Source organism: Volvox carteri (genome assembly GCF_000143455.1).
Source record: "Volvox carteri f. nagariensis unplaced genomic scaffold VOLCAscaffold_40, whole genome shotgun sequence".
Classification (NCBI taxonomy): Eukaryota; Viridiplantae; Chlorophyta; class Chlorophyceae; order Chlamydomonadales; family Volvocaceae; genus Volvox; species Volvox carteri.
This window is the reverse complement of record NW_003307583.1, coordinates 894,883-916,273: the sequence shown is the minus strand read 5'-3', so window position 1 is coordinate 916,273 and position 21,391 is coordinate 894,883. Positions and strand designations below refer to the sequence as shown.

Sequence of the window (21,391 nt, the reverse complement as noted above, 5' to 3'; positions counted from 1 at the left end):
AGGTCAATTTGTCGATTTTTTGATATTGGGGAAAACGATGGACGTTGTCTTTGGGCCTGGGCTCCGCTGCCTTATGATTTGATTTTTACCGCGGGTGCTGTCGCCGTTCAAGCAGAGCAGGCGCAGCTGGGTCGCATACCTGGGTACCGAAATTCGCGAAATTCGCGCAGTTCGCAACGTCGCTGGGAGACCTTTTGGCTGGCTTGCAGGCCGAAGCTATGCGACTCGAAGCCGTTGTGTGTCGTGAAGTCCCTAAGTCTCCTTGTCCGGGGATGGGGAGGACTGAAGAGGGTTTGTATAGCCCCATTTTTTAGTGTTTGTGGTTGATAAAGTTGCTTGGTCGTTTGAAATTGAAGGCATGAACTTAAAATTTGAACTGCATTATAACCCGCGTAAGATCCTGATCCTGTTGCATTTCTGGATAAAATCAAACTGGACCTATGGATGAAGGGTCAAGTATGAAATGAAGGTCTGCCCAGTAAAATTAGATAGTCTGATCTCGAGATTTTCGCATCGTTTATAGATGACGACAGCTTCGAGAAAGGTTACCGGGCGATTTCAAATCCCATGCCATGCACACCTCCATGCCATGACACACCATGCACACCTCCACTTCTAAAACGCTCTGCCGAAATCCGCGATCTGGAGGAACTCCGCAGGATCTTTATCCTTCGGCGTGAGCGTCGTATTAATAGCTTGTGGCCTAAAAAGCAACTGTCCTTGTTCTGCGACGCATGCACAGAAAGAAATGGATCTAGTAATCGCCCTTAGTTTTAAGTTCCCAACACTCAACAACACAGTGCAACGTGAAAGAAAAATCCAACCTTTAAAGCTTTGTGCAGCTGGTAAATTTGTTTGGGTTGCGTTGCTTGAAACGGACAGGCACCCATAGCAAGCAGTTCGCAAGCTGCTCACCTCCGGCTTCTGTGCAACAACACTTTACATTCACATGCAAAACACAAGTACCCAATACACAATTATGTAAATCAATCGCACCTATTGCAACGATCACCCGAAGCACATTTTAAAAGCCTCTGGTCCGGCAGCACACGCGCACACGCTTGATGGAACGTTGGAATGATCAGGCTGATTGTAATACCGAGAAAAACAGACGTACTCCCTCCTGTAACGGACACGCACAGAAACCCTGACCTTTGTGCCCACCGGCATCAGGCGCATGCTCAATTGCGGTCTGAGTCCCACATGCTAGCCGTTGATGACCCACGGTTCATACAAAAACCTCACGCAAGGAGTCTTTCCTTTGGCTCGAGGGACAAGTTAATTTTGCACTGAGCCAACGCAAATACTCCATGGGCAATTAAAGAGTAGACGGCCTCAGAAAGCGCGGCTCACCTCGGTCCTGCGACGTCAAGAAGCTTTGGACTCCGTACAGGTCAGCCATGATTTCCAACGGGCCTAACAAGCGGCCTAAAAGCCGCTGTGTCAGATTTGTTAAACCTGTGCATCCATCGCCACGACGACGTAAGGCTAATTCTGCATCACCATTACTTGGCCCAGTGCTCCCCGAAGTGTGAGGGGCTGAGGGGAAATTTCAGCCTATCACGAAACATTCCCGCTCGGCAGAGCAACAGCAACAACAATATTAAAAGTAGCTGACGCGTTGAGGCGGAGCCACTTTCATTCTTAGCTGTTCCCTTCACCCAAACTGCATTTTTATATCTTTCTGGACTGCAGCAACGCGCGCAAAAAAAGGCAAGGCGACAGCCAGCTGCTGTCTGCCGGGCGCCGGGGACAATAAACCAGGACGCGGCAGCAGGGCTAAGCAAATTGTTGTGCCATGGCTTGCGTATCCTGATCAGCCTGTAGAGCGTTGTTCTTCTCCTCATTCTTCTTTTACTTCTGCCTGGTCTTTCCTTTGGATATCCCTTTGGTAAGTGGTGCATCTTCCTGAGGACTTTGCGGAATGGCTTCCCCAACGGAGCCCACCACCACACGGCTCCCAGCGGCTACAGAGCAAAAATAAATTCATCTGCTATGTCCTCAACTACTTCTTTCTTTCTTGATTCTCCTCTTGACTCTCTCGGAGGCAACGCACGATACGCACTCGCGCGCACTACCCACGCACTCGCGCACTCGCGCACGCCGACCTCCCAATCCTTTCTGTCTCACGACTGCAGGCAGGAGGAGCCGCTTCATCAACAAATTAACAGATAACAGCCCGCGACGAGCACTACCACCACCACCAACCTTAGCAAATTTAGCATCAGCTGCAGCTGCCAGCAGCCACAGGCGCAGGAACAGGAAAAGGAACTGTCAAAGCGGCAATAACAGGCCGCCCGCCACGGCGCCTTAGGCTACAGCTACCACACCCAGCCTTGCATCAGCTGTTGCCAACACTTATCTACTCTCACCCTAGCTCTGCAGTTACGCAGCTACAGGCGCTACAGCCACCACATCAGGCCCACCAGGAGGGGGAGAAGAGCGCGAGCTCCTGAATAGAGCACGTAATAACCCGAAAATAAGCCGGTAGCTAAACCCCCGGGACACTGAAAGACAGCTACAGCTACACCTACAGCTACAGCGACAGCTACAGCTACAGCTACAGCTACAGCCATGTCCAGCAGCTGGGAGGAGCTGTGTTTCTACGGCCATCTGGCCTCCACCCTCTTCTCGCCCAAGTACGACCTGGCGCGGGTGCCGGGTCCCCGGGGCAGCTTTGGGTTGGGCAACATCACGGCAGTCATGCGGCCCGACTACCACGTGCAGGTGGGGCTTATGTTTGTGAGGTGTGGCCGTTAGGGGCGGTTAAAGGAACGAGACTGACTGCCGATTTTGGGGGGGTTTCGGGGCCCTATGCCGAGTCATCATGGCGGGGGTGGTTAGATGGTGGCGTGATGGCGAGTGGCAGTGGCTGCGGCGGTAAGAGCCTAGTGCAGGACTCCCGAGAAGCGAATCCATTGCTCACAGTCTGAAACCCACTTTACAGTGGCTGTGGCCCTGGGGTCTTGTTTGCGGGATTTGGGGTTTTCAAGATATCGTCGGCAACGGGGCCGTAACATATTACTCCTGAGATGTTCATGATTTACCATCCTCAACGGGCCTGGCCCGGCTGGCCATTATGTAATGAATGTGACCCTGGTGTTGGGTTGGGCTTTTATTGCTATGTGCTGTTTAGTGTGTGTGTAAAGGCGGGTCAGGATTGGTGATAAGTCTGTGCTGTTTGGTGGCCCCGTGGCGGTGCTGGTTAACGTGGTTACCGCTACTGGAGAAGTACTGCTGCTGTTGCTGCTGCTGCTACTGCTGCCGCTGCTACTGCTGCTGCTGTTGCTGCTGCTGCTGCTGTTGCTGCTGCTGCTGCTGTTGCTGCTGCTGCTGCTGTTGCTGCTGCTGCTGCTGTTGCTGCTGCTGCTACTGCTGCTGCTACTGCTGCTGTTGCTGCTGCTGCTACTGCTGCTGCTACTGCTGCCGCTGCTACTGCTGCTACTGCTGCTGCTACTAGTGTTGCTGCTGCTGCTACTAGTGTTGCTGCTGCTACTGTTGCTGCTACGACTGCTAATGCTACTGTTGCTACTGCTGCTACATAAGCCCTGTGGGCGCTCCCATTATTGCTTTCCGCCGACCTGCAGATGTTGGAATGGGCCAATCAGTACGGCGGCGTGTACAAGTTCAGTTTGGGTTTCCAGTGGGTGGTGGTGGTCAGTGACCCGCGGATAGCTGTGCAGGTGTGAATAGAACACGGGGACCTTGGACTGGGGGACGAGGGTGTGTGTGTGGGGGGGGGGGGGGTTGGGAAAGGCGAAAGTAGACGGGTGGGGGGTGCGTTATCCTTGAGGTTGGAGACGGCGACAAACCTCCATAGGCGGGACCTGAGTGCCTCAATGGCCAGAATCAGTTTTCATGATAGGTGCCGTACCGCTTAGGGAGGGGCCGTACGCCGTACGGACGAAGAGATACCATGCAGGGGGGAAAGATGGGTTTGCTTCCGTGGGGGGGAGGCGCGAGTCTGCGGGTTACCGGTTGCGACTCTGCTTCGTCTGTACGCTGTAGGTTGGGCGGTGGAAGCCGAGGTGGAAACTTGTCGGTACTCCCTGATACTGAGAACTTGCAGACATCATACGCTTTTATGCATACATACATACTCTTTCTGTCGCACTCCTGTACGGCCCAGCCGTACGCACCAACGACATTCTTCCGCCGAGTTCGCTCTCAGCGGAAGCACACAGAAGACCTTATCCTTTCGTTTCACTCAGAAAACCTTTACAGTTTACGGACTGGCAGCGTTAGGCGGGGTGGGAAGACGTGGGCCATTACTGCTGGCTGCGGCTTCGGCTGCGGCTGCTGTTGTTGCCACCTACTTTGCAAGTAATAAGACGTTTCCTCTCTCTTCCCTCGGCCCCCATAAGCCCTTCGCGGTGTGGTGGACTGGGTCGCACGCCTGGCCTCCCCTTTACACGGCAGGGGCCCCCCTTTCCATGTGCCCCAGTCCCCGCCCATTTTCAATGATCACAATCAGTTAGCTATACTGATTAGAAACAAGTAAATTTTGAAATTGGCTTTTGACGCTGCGTGGGAGTGATGTCCCCCGTCTCCGCCCCCACTGCCGCCAGGTCCTTGGACGGGGCCCGGATTCGATTCCGCGCAAGTGCGTAGGATACAAGTTTTTTGATTTGGTAAGGGGGAGAGGGAAAAGGATATTCATTACTTTAGAGGGTGACCATGCTTCCTGTGAGGTACACTACTACTGCTGGATGTACGACTGGATGTACGACAGCAGGTAATAAATGCAATATTTCAAATCGCCATTTCCATCCATACAGCCCGCCGTTACATCATCATCATAATAATAGTCATAATCATCCTTTAATTATGTAACTACCAACTAACAACGCAACAGGCAACGAACGCCGCCGGCGCCCACAGCTTCTTCACCACCAGCGATGAGACTCAGTGGGCGGCTGTACGGAAGGCTGCCGCCGCCGCATTCAGCTCGGCCAACGTCAGGTAGTAGGGATGTGTGTATGGGGGGGGGGGGGAGACGGAGAGTGCGGCCTGAAACCAGCGGTGTGTGGAAGGGGTTGCATCGGTGGTGGGGCATTGTGGTGAGTGGTGAGTGATAGTTGAGCATATGGGGACGTGAACGACTGGTGGTACGGTTTTTACTTTGCGGATTCAGTTAGCCGGACGCCGAACCACCAACCACTAACCACCAACCGCCGCAGGAAGGCCTTCCCCATCGCGCTACGCCATTCTCGCTTGGTGGCCGCTGCCCTGGACCCTGCCGTACAACCGGACCCCGCCAACCCGTACATACAACTGACAAATCATCATCATCACCACCGTCAGCAACATTACGGCCCTCAGGGCCACCACCACCAGCGCCAGGCCGATCAAGACTCCCAGCAAGAAGAGAGCCACCACCACCAGCGCCACCAGCGGGAGCGGCCCTTGTCATCGCCGTCGCCGTCGCCGCCGCCGCCGCCGCCGCCGCAGCAGCAGCAGCAGCTGCAGCTTCAACCCCGTGATGCAGTAGCCGAGGGACGTGCCAGCAGCACCAGGATCCCCCCATCCTCCCCTTCCCCGACTTCGACCCCGGGGAACCCTCGAAGTGGAAAAACAGGTGAGGGCGCGAACGGCATAGCCGATGGCAGCGGCGGCGGCGGCGGCGGCGGCGTCAGCGCCATCTGTAGCCCCCTGCAAGGTGTACGGCAGGACAGTTCTGAGGACCTGCGGCAGGGGGCAACTATCCAGAGCAGCTCCAGAACACCGGCACCCACCACCACAACACCCAACACCACCACCAGCACGAACATCACCACGTTGCGACGCGGTTTCCTCTGGAGTCGTTGGTGGCCAGCTGGCGCCGCGAACGGAAAGCCGCCGTCCGCCGACGCCGCCGACGCCGTCGCCTGCGTAGTTAAGGCTGCTGGCGGTACGAATGGCATGGCGGCAGCCGTTACGCCGTCGCCAAAGTTGACGGTTCGTCGAGCGTCCGAAGGAGAGGAGGGGGAGGGGGGGGCTAGGGAGGGGGAGGAGAACTGCATCCCGTCATCGCCGCCGACCCCGGCGCCGACGCCGACGCAACGACCCTGTGCCTGCGGGAACTGCGGCTGCGGCGGCAGCGTGGCCGCCGCCGCGGCCGCTGACGTGGCGGCGGCGCTGCTGCGGCGGGAGCCGTCGTCTGCCGTCACCGCGCATGCCATACCCGTCAGCGATAGCGATAGCGATGCTGACGGCGACAGTGACTGTGGCGGCGGCGGTGGCAGCAGCAGCGACGGTGTCTGTGTCTGCTGCGAGTACGACACCGGTAGCGGCATCGCCAGCTCACCCGCCAGCCGAACCACCGATGCGACAACCGCTAACAGCTCCCGAACCGCTGCAACAACCGCCACGGATGTCTGTACTACGACAACTGGTGCACCCGTGATGAACAACAACAATGATGAGGATGACGGCGCTTCTGCTGCCAGCTTTGCTGCCGGCGTGGTGGTTGACATTCAGGAGCACTTAGAGCTCAGCATGTTGCACGTGTTCATGGAGGCCTTGTTTGGCATCAGGCCGGAGGACTTCCCGGGTATGTACGGCAAATCACCCTAAGTCATCAGCGTATCGAATTACGCCATTTTTAAAAACGCTAGCTTAACGCTGCTCCCCCCCCAAGGATTCGAAATGCGACATTTGCATTTGACAGGTGCAGGCTCGCATGCGACTCGCCGTATTCCTCGCTCCCCTACCCCTTCCTCTTGTCAGTTTACTCCTTCCCCCCGCCCCGCCACCCGCCAACACACCACCCGCCACCCGCCACCCGCCACCCGCCACCGTCCATGCGGCCCCCCCCCCCTTTTACGGAGAACCCCCACGTGTGTGCGGAACTTGTAACTCGTAGTACCCGCCACCCGCCACCCGCCACCCGCCACCCGCCACCCGCCACCCGCCACAGGTCGCCAGGTCGCTGCCGATATGAACCTCGTGTTGGAGGAGGCCAACGAGCGACTGAAGGTACCGCTGAGGAAGGTGGCTATGGCGCTGGTGCGACCCACGGTGCGGAGGGGGGGGGGGGCCCGGCCCGGTGCGGAGGGGAGAACGGGGCAGGAGGACATGCATGTGCTTTGACGTGCAAGTGCATGTGCGGTTCGGTCGCTATAGGGAGCTTGCAAGTGCGTCGTTCTGAGCGCTCTGTTCGGCGCTCCTGATGATGCTACACCTCCCTTGGGAGGAGGGCGCCCACCGCGCACACACACACACACACACACACACACACACACACACACACACACACACACACACACACACACACACACCGCTGGGGGCTCCCCGACCGCGACGCCATGACCTGACCTGCCGTACAGGCCCAGGCGCGTATCCGTGCCGCACAGCTCAGGTTAGCCAAAGTGTACGGCGACATGTACGAAATCATTCGCAGCCGCTGCTCGCCGTCGACGCGGCTGCCGCCGGAGGGCGTTACGGATCTGTGGGCCTGTCTCGGCCGTGTACGGCACCCAGTCACTGGCGCGCCGCTGGGCCGCGATGCGTTGGTGCCGGAGATCGGCGCTTTGATGATGGCGGGTTTTGACACGTCCTCACATTCAGTTGCCTGGGTGCTGTTCGCGCTGGCGGCCCACCCCGGGGCGCAGCTGCGGTGCCGGCAGGAGCTGGCGGCTCGAGGGCTGGTGGCTGAGGGCGCTGGTGAGCGGTGGTGGTTGTGTGGGGAGATTGAGATTGGGAGGAGGCTTTTGCGGGAGGGTCGAGTAGGAAGTGGTCCGGGAGTGGGGGGAGACCGGGTAGGGGAAGGAGGCGCTTGACTGGGGCAAAGGTGGGAGCCACTCGAGGAGCCACTCGACTGGTGCCTAGGGCCCAACCGCCTGGGGTAGGGGGGATGAAAGAGGGCAAGGGAGTGGGAGGAGTGTGTGGAGGGGGGAAAGTGGCCCCTCCCTGCCGGGATGCCGGGTCCTGGGTTTCCTTAATGTTTCAAGAGCTGTTGGGGGTTATTCTTAATTGGGAGAAATAAAAAGTGAAATAAATTAAAATGATATGAAATTAAATAAAAATTTAATAATGTACTGAAATGAAATATTTAAATCATAATCTAAATTAATAATTAAAATTTTTGTCAATTTATAAGTATATTTAAACCTATTTTTAAAATTATCTTTATTTTGTATTCATTTATATTTATAATGTATTAAAATGCCGGAGGATGTTGACGGGGCTTGGGGTGGAGGAGGAAGGAAGGTGGAGAGGGCCGAATATGACCGACCACGGGAGCATTATACCAACAACCTTTCCGTACACCTGCAGGCTCCCAAGCTCGGGACCCTACCCTGGACGATCTGACTCAGCTGCCGTACCTCAACGCCGTCATCGACGAGACGATGCGGATGTTCCCCGTGGCGGCCACCGCCTCCGTCAGGTAGATATGTGGGTCAACGGTTGGCGGTTGGCAGTTTGCCAGTAGGTGGTTGGTTAGATTGCAACGAACGGGCTGAATAACTGAAATATTCATACCGTCTAAAACAGCTTCCAGCATATCACTTTGACACACCACAAATGATACATCAGGAACTTGTTTGGGCGCAAACCCTAGGTATCAATAATATTTGATTTAGGTTCATGAAGGATATTAAATTGTCTATATCCAGTGGTTACTCCGCAAACCCGTGCACACCCGCGCCTGGGACACAAGACCGAACTCGTATCCCTCGAGGGGCTGACCTAGCAGGTCCGGGTTTGTTGTATGTCGTTCCTTTTCCAACCGCCGCCAACCGCCTTCCGACAACACCATCGCCACCGCCACCACCGCCAGCACGCCAACCGCCTTTCAATAATACCATGACCGCAGTCTCCTCCGTTTTTTATAATATAACCGCTCGGATTACGTGTGTTCGCTCGTACGACCACACCGTTCGTACGGGATGGAAAACAGGGAGGTGACTCAGCCAACTCGAGTAGGCGATTACGTCATCCCCCCTGGAGTCATCGTGTGGCCCATGTTGTACGCCCTGCACAATGCCGTACACAACTGGGACCGACCTGATGAATTCTTGCCGGAGCGTTGGCTGCCGGGTAGCGGCGCCGCCAGTGGCGCCGCTGCTGCCGCCACCGCCGCCACTGGCGGCGGGGACGACGGCAGCTCCGCCGCCGCAACGCCGCGGGACTTCGCGACGGAGGGGAGCAGTGGCGGTGGCGTCAGCGGGAGCGGTAGTGGCGGCGGTACGGCGGACGCTGGCGGCGGCGGTAGTGGCAGCGCCGGCGGCAAGCGCTTTATCCCCTTCAGCGATGGCCTGAAGAGCTGTCTGGGACAGGTATGTACGGCAACTGGGGGAGAGAGAGGTGTGGTGATACAGGGTCACCTGTCTGGAGGGCTGTGTGTAACGTTTGCCGTCCTTCCCCCTCCTCCTTGTCTTCCCCTTGGTGCCTCCCAGCTCCTTGGCGAAAGCATCGCCATCGCGCCGCTCAGCACAACCCATCACTACTTTCTTTCTTTATGCCCAGTCCTTCCCACCACCACCACCACCACCACCACCACAACCACGACAAGGAAAATCACCTAACAATCCCCCGCCTACAAATCGTCCTGGCAGACCCTACAGATAGTCCCGTCCTGACAATGTTTTTAATTTTAATAAAAAACATGATTGTATGGTTTAAGTGTGTGTAGCTAAATGTAGTTTTGTGGGATGCAAAAAGTCGAGCCATCGCTTTCCCCCGTGTGGTGGTCAGGCTTTGGGTCTGATGGAGGTCCGAACCATGTTGGTGGTGCTGCTGGGCCGCTACCACTTCCAGCTGGACCCCGGCCTGGGGGGGCCCGAGGCCGTTCGCCGCAACATGATCATGAGCCTCACCCTCAAGATCAAGGGAGGGCTGAAGCTGGTGGCCAACCCCCTCCACGGCGCGACAACGAATGCAACGACTTGACAAAAACTGCTAGATGGATTGGACTGACAGAGGGACTGACAGACGGACTTACAGGTGGACTGACAGGCGGCCGTGGATGTGGTGGTGTGTGGCTGGTGGGGGCCCAGGCCGGTTGTGGAGAGGCACGAAGGGGCGTGGGGAGGGTGGTGTGTTTGAGGGGACGAAGAGGGGAAAAGCGGGTGTGGTGAGTAGGGCAATGGGAGGGACGGCAGGCGTGGAGATGTTTGTGTAGGCCCTATAGCGTGATAGCACGGTGTTGTGATTGTTAGCTTGGTGTTGGGAGCGGTGTTGGTGTGTTGTCATGTGATGTGTGTATGGTGAGATCTAGTAACGATGCACCGCGGATGGTGGTGTGCCGGGAGAGGCGTGCCGGGAGAGGCGAGGGGGGAAAGGGGGAGGAGGGGAAGGGTTTTTCCGTTGTGTGGATCGGGGGGTGTTCCTTGTCTTCGTAAGCACGTGGCTTTCCAAGGCGTGCTAGTCGCTCTCGCAAAGCGCTTTTTTCCCCCAAAGGTGGAGGAGGAGGACTTTGGAAATGATTCAAGATCATTCTCTCTTTTCCTTTGTATGCTTGTGTAAAGGTCGGCCGTGGGCACGAGAGGGTACAGCTTTAGCGGCAATTGTTGGAAGTCCTAAGAGCGTCCATATTTTTCAGTATTGTGAAATGCGCTGATTCTAGTTGGTGAGAGAAATTTCGAGTGAGACTCAGTTTTCTCTGATTTGCCGGAATACGGAATTTGGATATTTTGGATATGGCCAAGCGCCCGCCGACGCCGCGTGTTCAACAGAGCTCTGGTGTTCAAGTGTCCTCGCGTGGTCCTCGATATTCTGTTTCTTTTACCAAATATGTGTAGGTTGCTCATTCGCGGTTATTGTTTTTCGTTGCGTGTCAGGGAAAAACTTTCAAAAAAAATTCAAAAAACAGTTGATCGTTTGCAATGCGTCCGTAGCAGAAAAGGAGAGAGCTTCGCTGCGGGTGTTTTGCCGTTTCGATGCTGTGGAAGATGTCGGGAATACATATGGCTATGGAGCGATGAAAGCGCGATGTCGCCCGTTATGAAGGGGCATTGTTTGCGGAGAGTCTTCTGCTGCTGGAGTTGCATATTGCTCGCTTAAAAAAACGATGCAATACGATCTGAGCGCGCGTCATGTTTATTTGTTAATAACTTGTTTCTTCCCGGAGCAGTGAAGACAGCTTCCTTCCGCTGCTGCTATACTTCCTGCGGTATATCCTCCGTGCTTCAGCATCGTCATGGTCGATCTTCGTAAATTCCCAGAGACGATTGAGGCCCTCTTTTTTCCAATATCGCGCTTGTTTCCTGCGGCATTTAAATCCTCATGCTCGCACTCTTTTCACGACCTTGCATCGTCCTGCAGCTCGCGACGTGTGTGGAATGTATATATTGCAGTCTCTACGCCTAAGAGATTGGCACGTAATAAAAGCCGCGTTTCGGTGCCCTAATTGCAGCTGGTGAGGATTGAAACGCAGTTTGGACCTGATGGCTTGCGATGTCGTATTTAGGCAAAGGGCAGAATTAGCAGTCGCGCCGGCTGAAAAAAATTCAATCGCGCCCTTGGCATCGTGGATTGATAACTTTGTAATGCAATTCAGTATAATAACTGATCTGAAGAAATCTGGAGCTAGAGAAAGGAGGCATATAAGTAGACAGTCTTTCCAGGGGGCCTGGCACCTAATAAAAGAAATTTTAATACTAGAATGCCATAACGTAGTTGCAAGATAGTGTAGGTGTAATAAAAAGTATTATATAAAGTGAGACTCTGTGGTACCGCCGCTTGGCACGTAATTTACAGATGCGTGTGTCATCGGTACATCTCGTGCGATAACCAGGCGGCAACCAAGGTCATCAATAATCCGATCTCGCCCGCTTTACGTCGAAGCACATTGACTTGCGTCATCACTTTGTGTGGCGCGGGGTGAGATTGTGTTTGCCTACTGCAAGTCGGCGGACATGGTCGCTGATTGTCTGACGAAGCCGTTGCCACTTCCACAGTTTAAGAAGTGCGTCCTGGCGATGGGCGCGCGTTGAGGTGTTTTGGAAGGTTTCAGTTCCTGGAGATCTGCCCGCGTGGGAGTGTTGTTGTAGAACTAAGTTTGTTACAGTCAGTCCTGAGCAAACTGGTTGCGGTGCCATGCCGTGCAGGTTGCACAGAATCTCTAGTCTCCTGCCTTATTAGTTTTTGTGTCCTAGCTCTCATCCATGTAACAGAACGACATGCTAAGGTTGCTTGCAATACGTGCTCACGCAACCGCACTGTTACCTTCACAACACCGGGATGGCGGTAATGGGAATTCTTAGTTATCCTTCAGCCTTCAGCTGCTCAGCTGTCCACAAAAACTTTTGGCTGGAGACAGCCTACTCAGACTCGTCTCCATATTGACCTTGTAATATATCGACGACATAAGCCCTTACATAATAATTTTCGTTAGGTTCACTTCAGAAACGGCGGCCCAAAGTTATCTTCTAAAAAGTTTGCCGGTTTGTTGCACATGGCTATTTTTTGGTTATATAGCAATTTTGTAAAATCCAATTTTGTGGTTAGGATTAATTTCAAGAATTTTACTAGAGGCAGCAGATAACTGCTGCTTCAAAATCTTTCACCGTACTGCCGTACTATTGTGCAACCGTACCGTTCTTCACTAAGACCACACTGAAACTTCAAACCACCTAAAGAGGTTTTTACGGCTCGGTGTCAACACCGGGCCTCAAAGCATCGACGCGACGATGTAAGCCACGGCACCGATGCCGTTAACCGCCACTCCATTAACCGCCACGCAACCGTCGTCTAACTCGCTTAACCACTAACTACGGCGTTAGCTGTCGCCAGCTCACCACACAGCACTGGCCCGCAGTCCAACGACATTCCCCGGCAATCTTAAGTCAGGTTCTGCTTCCGGGGCTTGGGGCCTTATGTGTGCTCAACCCTTGCCTCCCCCAAAATACACACGCCTAGAAAAGCCGGGAACCTGCTACGGATCCAACAAATCAGGGGAAGTATGAAAGAAGCCACCCTGGACGGGGCTGGCCGAACATCCCTGTCGCAAGTTCCTCAAGCCATAAAGGGAGTGCAAATGGCGAAGTATAAGCACTGGATGGGGCTGCCCTTTTCGGGAGCCGCAGCCGTCATGTGGCCAACACATGCTAAGGTTTTCATTCCTCGTTTAGCACATCGTAAGCTAATGCAGTTTCGTTTATGTTGCTGGGCTTTGGAGGCGAACAGAGCACGAAGGGGCAAGTACCATGTCCCCAGGGGGCAGCGGTTTTGCCACTGTTGTGGTCCTAATAGCCGAATTGAGGATGAAAAACACGTGTTATTGGAATGCCCAGCCTATAATGATATTCGTGCTGAAGAGGGATTCGATCATCAACAGAGTATGTTGGAGGCCATGCAATGGGAACCCGCACGCCTGGCGAGGATGTTGGAACGTATGTGGGCTCACCGAAACTCAATTACCCCCTTTGGACGCTAGTCTGGGCTGATGTGCGGTGTTTTTTCTTTTCTCCGTGGCTTTTAGGCGTTGTAGTATTGCCCTTGGGCCTTCGGCTCGTATGGGTAGTCTTACAGGTATGGGGTCACGCACCCCCAACCATGTAACACACACACACACATAAAGGTTCTTTGCAGGAGTTTCCGTCCTTGTCGTTACCAAGGGCAAGCAAACAGCGAACGCACGTATTCTGACGCGTCAGTCATTTCGTGGACCTGTTAAATCGGGGAGGCGAGTTCCCGGAGGCAGTGCTGGCGCTCCAAACAAGACAGGGCAGAGCAAGTCAATACACGGATGGACCGACAGACCGACAGACCGACATAGATCGAGCCGTCCAGGCGATTAGGTCCCGCTATAGCTATATCCCGCACCGTTCGTATCACCGCTACGCCAGTTGGCTAACGCGCCTCCCTTAACACGCCTCCTCTTCCTTCCTTTCCTTAATTCTCTTTTTGCACATATAGACATTTGCTCTGCCCCCTGCAGTAGTGGTTACACGCACTTCCCGGAGGGCTGGAAGCCTGGAAAGTCGTGGAGAGGATGGCATGTGGTGAGGTGCGCAGAAGTCGTCGGTAATGACATACATGTAAGGGCATGTAGCAGTAGGAGCAGCAGGAGCAGCAGCACCCTTGTGTGGATGGTGTCAAGACCTTTTTGGCCCTTACAGCAGCGAACTCTTTTTCTTTATCAAGGGTTTCAGCATCCCCGCCCGCCTTTCAGTGCCGCAAATATATAGCACCCTACAGCACAATGCGGTTATGCCGTACCGTTACGGTCGCAATTAGCAGCCCCCATGTTCATCTATAATGCAACGCGGCATTGCTGTACAGTATAGGTGGGTTATTACGGCAGTACGGCGCTGTTCTGCACAACAGACGTAGATCGTACATTCGGAAAACCGCCCTTGTCATATTGGCCTTCCGCTCTCCAGCGTACAGTGAAACGGGGGAATGGCGAGCCCTGCTCATCCCATGGACAAAAGCATTGCGAAAAATCATGAGGCAAAAGCTCGTCACTTTTTCCGCTGCCTTTCCTTTCTAATCCCTTTCCTCTTTTTCTTTTCCAGCCACCCCGTCACCGCCGAGAACGCTTGGAAATTCCTGCATGCAAGGGCACTGCTGCTGTTGCTTCTGCTAGAGCTGCTACAGCTGCAGGAGCTGCTGCTGCTGGGGCCGCTGCCGTCGCCCCTCGCCCGCGGTGTTGCTGAGACTGCCTTGTTGTCGTGCGCCGCCGCCGCTCATGACGCTCCTTCTCCTCTTCCTCCTCTTCCTCCTCTTCCTCCTCTTCCTCCTCTTCCTCCTCTTCCTCCTCTTCCTCCTCTTCCTCCTCCTCCTCCTCCTCCACGCATCCCTGAACCGCCTGCTGCTCTCCTCCCCCCTCGGGTCTGGCTCCAAGACCCTGGCTCCACTCTCGACGACCTTCCCGCTCCGTTGCCGCAGCAGCTCCTGATAGATTGCGCCTCATTGGCTCCTCCTGCTGCCGCTGTTGCTGTTCCCCCTGCTGCTGCTGCTGCCGCTGCCACTGCTGCGTGCGTGTGGGCTCCTCCTCCTCCGGCTCCTGCTCCTGCGGCTGTTGCAACCCCGGTTCGCTCCCTCCATCGCGGCGCAGCGCCCTCTCGGTTGGGCTCTCAGTGGCTGCGTCCCCCTTGGCTCGGCGCACACCCGCGTTGACGGTGGCGATGTGTGACGCCAGTTGGAAGTCACTTGTGCTGATAAGGGTGGGTCGGGAGCCACCTGGCGGGCGGTAGGGGTAGTGGGGGGGGGAGGGTTGTTCGGGTGATGGGTTGGGGATAGGCAGGGTTAGGGATAGGCCCGTGCGTTACGCGGTTACAACGACGGTTACGGTTACGGTTGAAAGGGTTAAGGCAGGTTACTCTGTAACAGAAGCTGAAGCCGTGGTGTTTAGCACCAAAAACGTCATTTCACGGTGCTAGCGAAGCTAATTAAGGTAGTAGCTAGACGGGTAGGGAGTCAAGCTGGCGGATAGGTCCCGGGAGACATGCATGAGATCAGGCAGGCAAGCAGGTCGGCTAATAGGAAAACCAGCAGAATTTAAAAAAATCATTAGAGCAGAAAGCTTTTACCTGTAGCAGCGGGCACGGGCACTGCGACTTCGAAGCCCATTTCCAGCTGGGCATGGTGAGGCAGGTGCAGTGCCTGGCGCACGGCGCGCATGAAGTGCCGCCGACCCGCCAGGCCTGGCCGCAGGGGGATGCAGTGCTTCGATCCGTCCGGTGCGTGGACATTTACTATGGCCTCTGACGCGGGTTCGACTCTTTTTGGCAGGAGAGTTTCTTGCCATGGCGGCAGAATGGTGCCGCAAAATCGGCATTCACGCTCCTCTCTGCGGTAGCAACGGAACTTAGGTTCTTACGTGAAAATGAAGGATTTATGGTCTAGATTTGGTGCGTTTGGATGGAAAAAAGTGTGGTCGGCTGGGAACGGAATGTTGGCTAGCTGGCATGTCCAGGTTACCTTCTATTCCGCGATAGACGAAAAACAGTACGTACAATACATGAAATCTTCTTAAGCCTTATAATATGTGTTTGAGCGGTTTATGTTGCAAAGCTTTCTGCGTTTGCGCGAGTGCGGGATGATGGTAACAGTAGCGATGACAGACAGATAGGCAGCTTGAGCAAGCTGAACCGAATTTTGATGCAAACATTCATGGTATGATAACATTAGCTAGATATAACGACCCTTGCGGCATGCAACTCGGGCGTTGCCTACATCAGTGTAGACTGTAAAACACCGCATACATGGGCATTCCGGTATTAAGGTCAGGTAATAACACATAATTCTGTAGCTTTTATATAAATCACGCGTTAACCCTGTATGAGATAGTGCAGACGTGGACCGCTGGGGGAAGGGATGCTGGAGGCCGGCCCAGACTAACCTCCGTCCAAGCCTCTCCAGCTGCCACCTTGCCAGGCAGAATCGATGCACATAGCTAGGACATTTACATGGTGCTGGATGAGGGTCGTCGTCAAGGCAAATCCAGCATACTTGCTGTGCAACTTGTGGCAAGGGCGATCTGAGGTCAGACGTTGACGCCATGGGCTGGAGTATAGATAAGTGCAGGCGAAACAGGTTAGTTTCTACCAGAGCTAAACATGCCAGTTTCAACGAAGCACATTCGCAAGAATCGCCCTGCAAGGATAGCCCAGCGGTGCAAGTATAGCCCTGCAGTGACTGCGTATATGATATAACAAAAATTACTCAAAATAAGGACATAGTTATCCTCTCCAAATCACAAGGATAGGACGTACAAGTGCTACGCGAACGACAGGAAATGGCTGGACCGAGTGGCGGCACACCAGTATACTTAATTTAACGGATGACAAAATGGAGGATCTCAGAAATAATATAGCTGAGATCAAGAACTGCTTGGCACCGTTTTCTGAGGTGATGCCTCAGATTCTACAGGTTTTGCTGCTACTTCGACAATTCCTCGTTGGGCTGCCTGAAGTACCGGCGCTCATCGTCATATGGCCCAAGCTACGGGATCTTGTTCAGTGTCCCTAGTACAGCAGAGGAGCAGCGCGCACGACCAAAGCCGGAACCCATTATGTTCCACCTGGACAGGCTTCTCCTCGAGGAGCCCGAGGGTGTAGTAAGCCACATTAACCTTTGAATATATTAAGCTATTACAAACTTAATCGCAGTAGCGACGCGGTTACGAATTGCAATCGCAAACTGTAGGGATCGCTTTCCGTTACGATTTCATATTGTGACGGTACGAACGATCCTCATCATCGATCAGGACTCCAGGAATGGAGATAGCGGCAGGTGGCCTTGGCAACCCGGTGAGGTTAATTGGCCAGACAGTCAAGTATCACTATACTATTGTACTGGAGATCTAAGACCCAGCCGTCACCGTTCCTCTGTATGTCTTCCGACTCTGACATTCCGTACCGACATGCGCTTCTTCCGCTTCGCCGTTCTTTCCGGACGTAGCTCCATTCCTCTCGCCCGACTCCGCGGCAAAGTGTCACTGCTGCTCAAATGCCTAAGATAAGGAACGGTTACTACATTTCGGTATCGAGAACATTTGTTCTGTCCTCGCCTAACCTTTCGTCGCAGCTTAAACTCATTTTATTTTATTCGGGCCATCAAGGTTCCGAGGCCTATGTGTAAGACCAAAGCGATACCGTTGACCGATGCTGAGCACGTGTGCGTATTTCGCAACCGAAGTCTAAGGTCACCCCCACAGGTGAAGGTGACTCTGTTTCACAATGTTTTGCGTGAGGAGATACATCTTGCAGTGCGTTCTGATTTTATACTGCCACCAACATGGGCTGACATGATCCTAAGGGGTTTCAGGTGCTTAGGGCACTTCCCGGAGCTGCAGCCGGACCTGGATGAAGCGGGAGAGTTTAATTTCATTTTGTCGAATCTGATCAATGTTAGGTCGGAGCGATTTGATGATGAGTACGTCTTATTACTACATCCTGGGAATTTGTGTCGGACAACCGTAGACCAGGGGCTAAGATGTGCCGGCATACCCATTGGATGGGAAAGCAGAAGCATACGGCGTGCTACATCCCTGCGAAGTCATACTTGTCACTGATGAGTTTCACGCGTTGCTTGAGTGTTCTGCCTACAACGACCTACTCCTCAACATAGGTGTACGCTAGGTTGATATCGAGCCCGTGCCTAATATGAGGTCTGTCATGGAGATAGATATTCAGCGCAGACTTATGCAGATCGTACACAACATCTGGATGAAGCGACGCACGCTGTAGCCGAGTAGTAAGCCTTACTTTAGTTACTGTTCTCGCTCGCAAATGGGGTTCATGACCCCTTTTTTCTTCTTCAATTTTTGTTTCTTCCTTCTTTTTACTACGCTAGAGCTCGCGGCCCATGAGCCTCCTGGCTCGTCAAGGCTTTTCGAGCTCTCGCGAGCTTGTAACACAACATAACATAAAAGACGAGCAATTGCACAGAATCCACAAGTGGCGAACGGGAGACACGCTCCACAGACATTTGACAGTCAAGTGTGGAGTTGGTTGTAGCGGTTCGTAGCGTCCTTCATGGAAAGGCTTCCGTTGTTCCAAGCAGCAGGTGTTTGGAAACCTTCACATGTAATCTCTTTCGTGCGCCCCGCGTAGATCACTCCCCAGCCGAAAAAATATCTGAAAGACGTTTAACAGCTAAACCAAACACATGGAAAAGCAATCTCTTACTATTTGTGACAGTATTATTGAAATTATATGTGTGCATTACCTTCAATGTCCCATAAAAACAATAAGGCAAGGAAAACAATTACTGGCCTCATGGCTCCGATACCAATTCGCTTGGGCTTCGGGCGGGCGCTTGTAACCAGCCCGAGTCAACATATCTCGCATACAAGTTCCTCGAACAAAAGAGCCAAGATGGGTGAAGAAAAGATGGTTCAAAGCGTTCTCCTTGTTTTTGGTACGCTAGCCATTCTGTGTTTGGAACAAGGCTCGAGATGGTTAACGCGTTACTGCTCTTGTATACATGCAGCCATGGACGCGGAAGCGCAGCCTTTGATCCAGGCGCTGGGGTTGACGGAAGATGCGCCGCCAAAGTAAGCTGACTGGGCGTGAACAAGGTCACGACACAATGCATCCTTCACACTGTCAGAACTCTACCTTCAAGTTTTGCATTCTCACAGGATCGTGGGCCCCGCACCATGCGTGACGTTCTCTGGTCAGCACGGCGACCTGCAGGTGCACGTTGTATGGAACGGCAAAGACAAGGACACGGGTGTCGACAACGTTGGCACCGTTCCCGCATCCCTCTCGACTTACCTCGCGGTGATGGCATTCAAACCCGACGTTGTCATCTCCGCTGGGACTGCGGGCGGGTTCAAGGCCCAGGTACGATACTAACACCAATCGACCAGATACGGCGCATAGGAGCAACGCCGTACTGCATGATATGCATATCGGGGCAAGCCTAAGGCCTCTCGCGTCCTATCATCTGTGCCCTACATCCCGTAGCGTTTATAAGACCCATGGAGTCCTTTGTGCCCACCATCACACCCTATCGTGCGCAGCTCCACTCCATCCCTCTTGTTCGAAACCCGTTCGGGGCGGTTTTTGCCACTTTTTCTACATCTCCATTCCACTCCAGGGTGCCGCCATCGGAGACGTCTTCCTGGGAACTGCCGTTATAAACCACGACCGGCGAATTCCGCTGCCAAGCTTTGACAAGTACGGCATCGGCTACAGCCTCTGCTTAGCTACACCAAAGCTGCGGGTACGACAGTATGATAGACACAGTCCTGGACAGGTTGAATTTGTGTACTTCCCCCTAACCCTTACTCAACCCATATCCTCCACTCCGCCCCAACCCAACCTCTCCCCTATCCCTTGGCCTCAGTCCCATTTAGGCTTGAAACAGGGCGTTGTGTCTTCGGGCAACTCCCTGGACTACACCGACAAGTGCATGGAAATCATGGGCCAGCACCAAGTTGCGGTGAAGGAGATGGAGGCGGCGGCAATTGCTTGGGCCTGCAACCTGTACCACGTAGGTGTCCGGCGGGAATATAATAGGGGGCTGCGTGGTGCTGTGCTGCGCGTGGAATGGCAGGCAATGCGTACACACATGATTGCGGTCGGTGGCTCTCATTTTGCTCAAGGATGAAGAGGAGGTAAAAACATCCATTACGCTAAAGCCAAAACTGCGAACTGTATCACACCATCACCGTCAAACAACAACCACAACCGAGTTGCTATTGCCCAACTACCTAGACCACCATGACCACAACCTCACCCAACAAGACCTGCCCAACTACATAACTTCCAACCGCCATTTCCATCACCTCGCTTTCCCCACCAGCAGGTTCCGCTCATGTGCGTCAAGGCAGTGACGGACATTGTGGACGGAGACCGACCCACATCGGAGGAGTTTCTGGAGAACCTGCACGCAGCTGCTGCGGCCCTGCAGGCCACACTGCCCCGCGTGCTGACGGAGATGGCGGGCAAGAAACTGAGCGAGCTCTGAAGGGGGAGAGAGTGACGGGGATGGTTACGGAAAGGGAGGGCGTGGGGCTATGATATAACTGTGGATGAGAGCGATGGGGGGCTGCTGTGAGGGAGGTAGGGCATTGCCGAAGGGAGAGAAGGGGGTGTTTGAATTTTGATGAGTACAGCTGCATCGGGCGGGAGTTAAGTAGTTCTTGTGCGGCTACAAGTGAGCAGAAAAGAAGTGAGTACGGAAAAGCGGAGAGGTGACTGGAGAGGCGGTGTGGTGAGCCCGGGGTGGCAGCGGGTGTGCGGACGGTGGTGCAGATGTGGATCGTTGGGCCTGTCGCAAAAGGAAAAAAGGGACAGGAAAGAGGAGTGCGGTGACAACTTATAGAGAAGAATATCGAAGAGTGTGCTGCTGTATCTTTGTGCGTACGTGTGTAGGATTAGTAATTTGTTTTTGTAGGAGTTTGGGCAGCTTTTGGCGTCATTATCTTTTGCAGTTTGGCAGGTTTTTGGCAGGTTATAGGGCTTTATAGGGCTGCGCTATTTCGCTTGCAGGTGTGCAGCTTTTCTTCTTTCTTTGAAGTCCTTTAGGGGAGTCCACAGCTACAGCCGGGAAAGGTGGCCAAGGGTAACATATGCACCCTTTGGCGATTTTACTAGTGGCGTAAGCCCCAACATCCCGCCAATAAACTGCGAGGAAGAAAATACTAAATACTGTGTATGACGCGGCGCTGGATGGGGCAGGCGGCCTAGGGTTTCCCTAGCACCACTCAATGAGAGTCACCGCCGCGGAGGTTCAGGAGCAGCGGCAGATTGGCCTGAACGGATGTGAGGTGGCAATTTCGACTACAAGTCTCTCTGATGGGTTATTAGCTTATACGGCAAAGGAAGGTTAGGTCAATGTTGGCAGTAGGCCAAATCCAGACAATCTCCAGTAATCTACACCTCCACCCCGCCGGCGCGCTCAACGGCTGGATCCTGTTTAGGAACTCTCCGCGTCCTCCACACTATCGTATCTACTCCAAACACGGCTGGGCCGCATTCTGGCGGTCCAGGCGGCGTTTCCTCCA

The 21,391-nt window shown here is 54.0% G+C and overlaps 3 protein-coding genes across 3 annotated transcripts; 2 read left to right on the top strand and 1 right to left on the bottom strand.

Annotated features, from left to right (window-relative positions):
* Nucleotides 1-2,703: 2,703 nt before the first annotated feature.
* VOLCADRAFT_94927 (uncharacterized protein) lies at nucleotides 2,704-9,552 on the top strand (the record flags this gene model as incomplete). Its single annotated transcript, XM_002954116.1, has 11 exons — nucleotides 2,704-2,727; nucleotides 3,588-3,683; nucleotides 4,569-4,631; nucleotides 4,856-4,962; nucleotides 5,181-5,264; nucleotides 5,763-5,937; nucleotides 6,460-6,532; nucleotides 6,899-6,999; nucleotides 7,308-7,644; nucleotides 8,257-8,368; nucleotides 9,381-9,552. 11 exons carry the CDS (start codon nucleotides 2,704-2,706, stop codon nucleotides 9,550-9,552), a joined length of 1,344 nt encoding a protein of 447 aa, XP_002954162.1.
* A 5,925-nt stretch (nucleotides 9,553-15,477) lies between these two features.
* On the bottom strand, nucleotides 15,478-16,380 carry VOLCADRAFT_46968 (uncharacterized protein; the record flags this gene model as incomplete). The annotated part of the gene is made up of 2 exons (XM_002954031.1): nucleotides 15,478-15,721; nucleotides 16,274-16,380. Coding segments are annotated over 2 exons (351 nt in total), but the record flags the coding sequence as incomplete, so codon positions are not given.
* A 2,385-nt stretch (nucleotides 16,381-18,765) lies between these two features.
* Nucleotides 18,766-20,987, top strand: VOLCADRAFT_109917 (uncharacterized protein; the record flags this gene model as incomplete). The annotated part of the gene is made up of 6 exons (XM_002954115.1): nucleotides 18,766-18,795; nucleotides 18,868-18,931; nucleotides 19,019-19,223; nucleotides 19,480-19,605; nucleotides 19,729-19,875; nucleotides 20,191-20,987. 6 exons carry the CDS (start codon nucleotides 18,768-18,770, stop codon nucleotides 20,350-20,352), a joined length of 732 nt encoding a protein of 243 aa, XP_002954161.1. The 3' UTR covers nucleotides 20,353-20,987.
* Nucleotides 20,988-21,391: the final 404 nt, after the last annotated feature.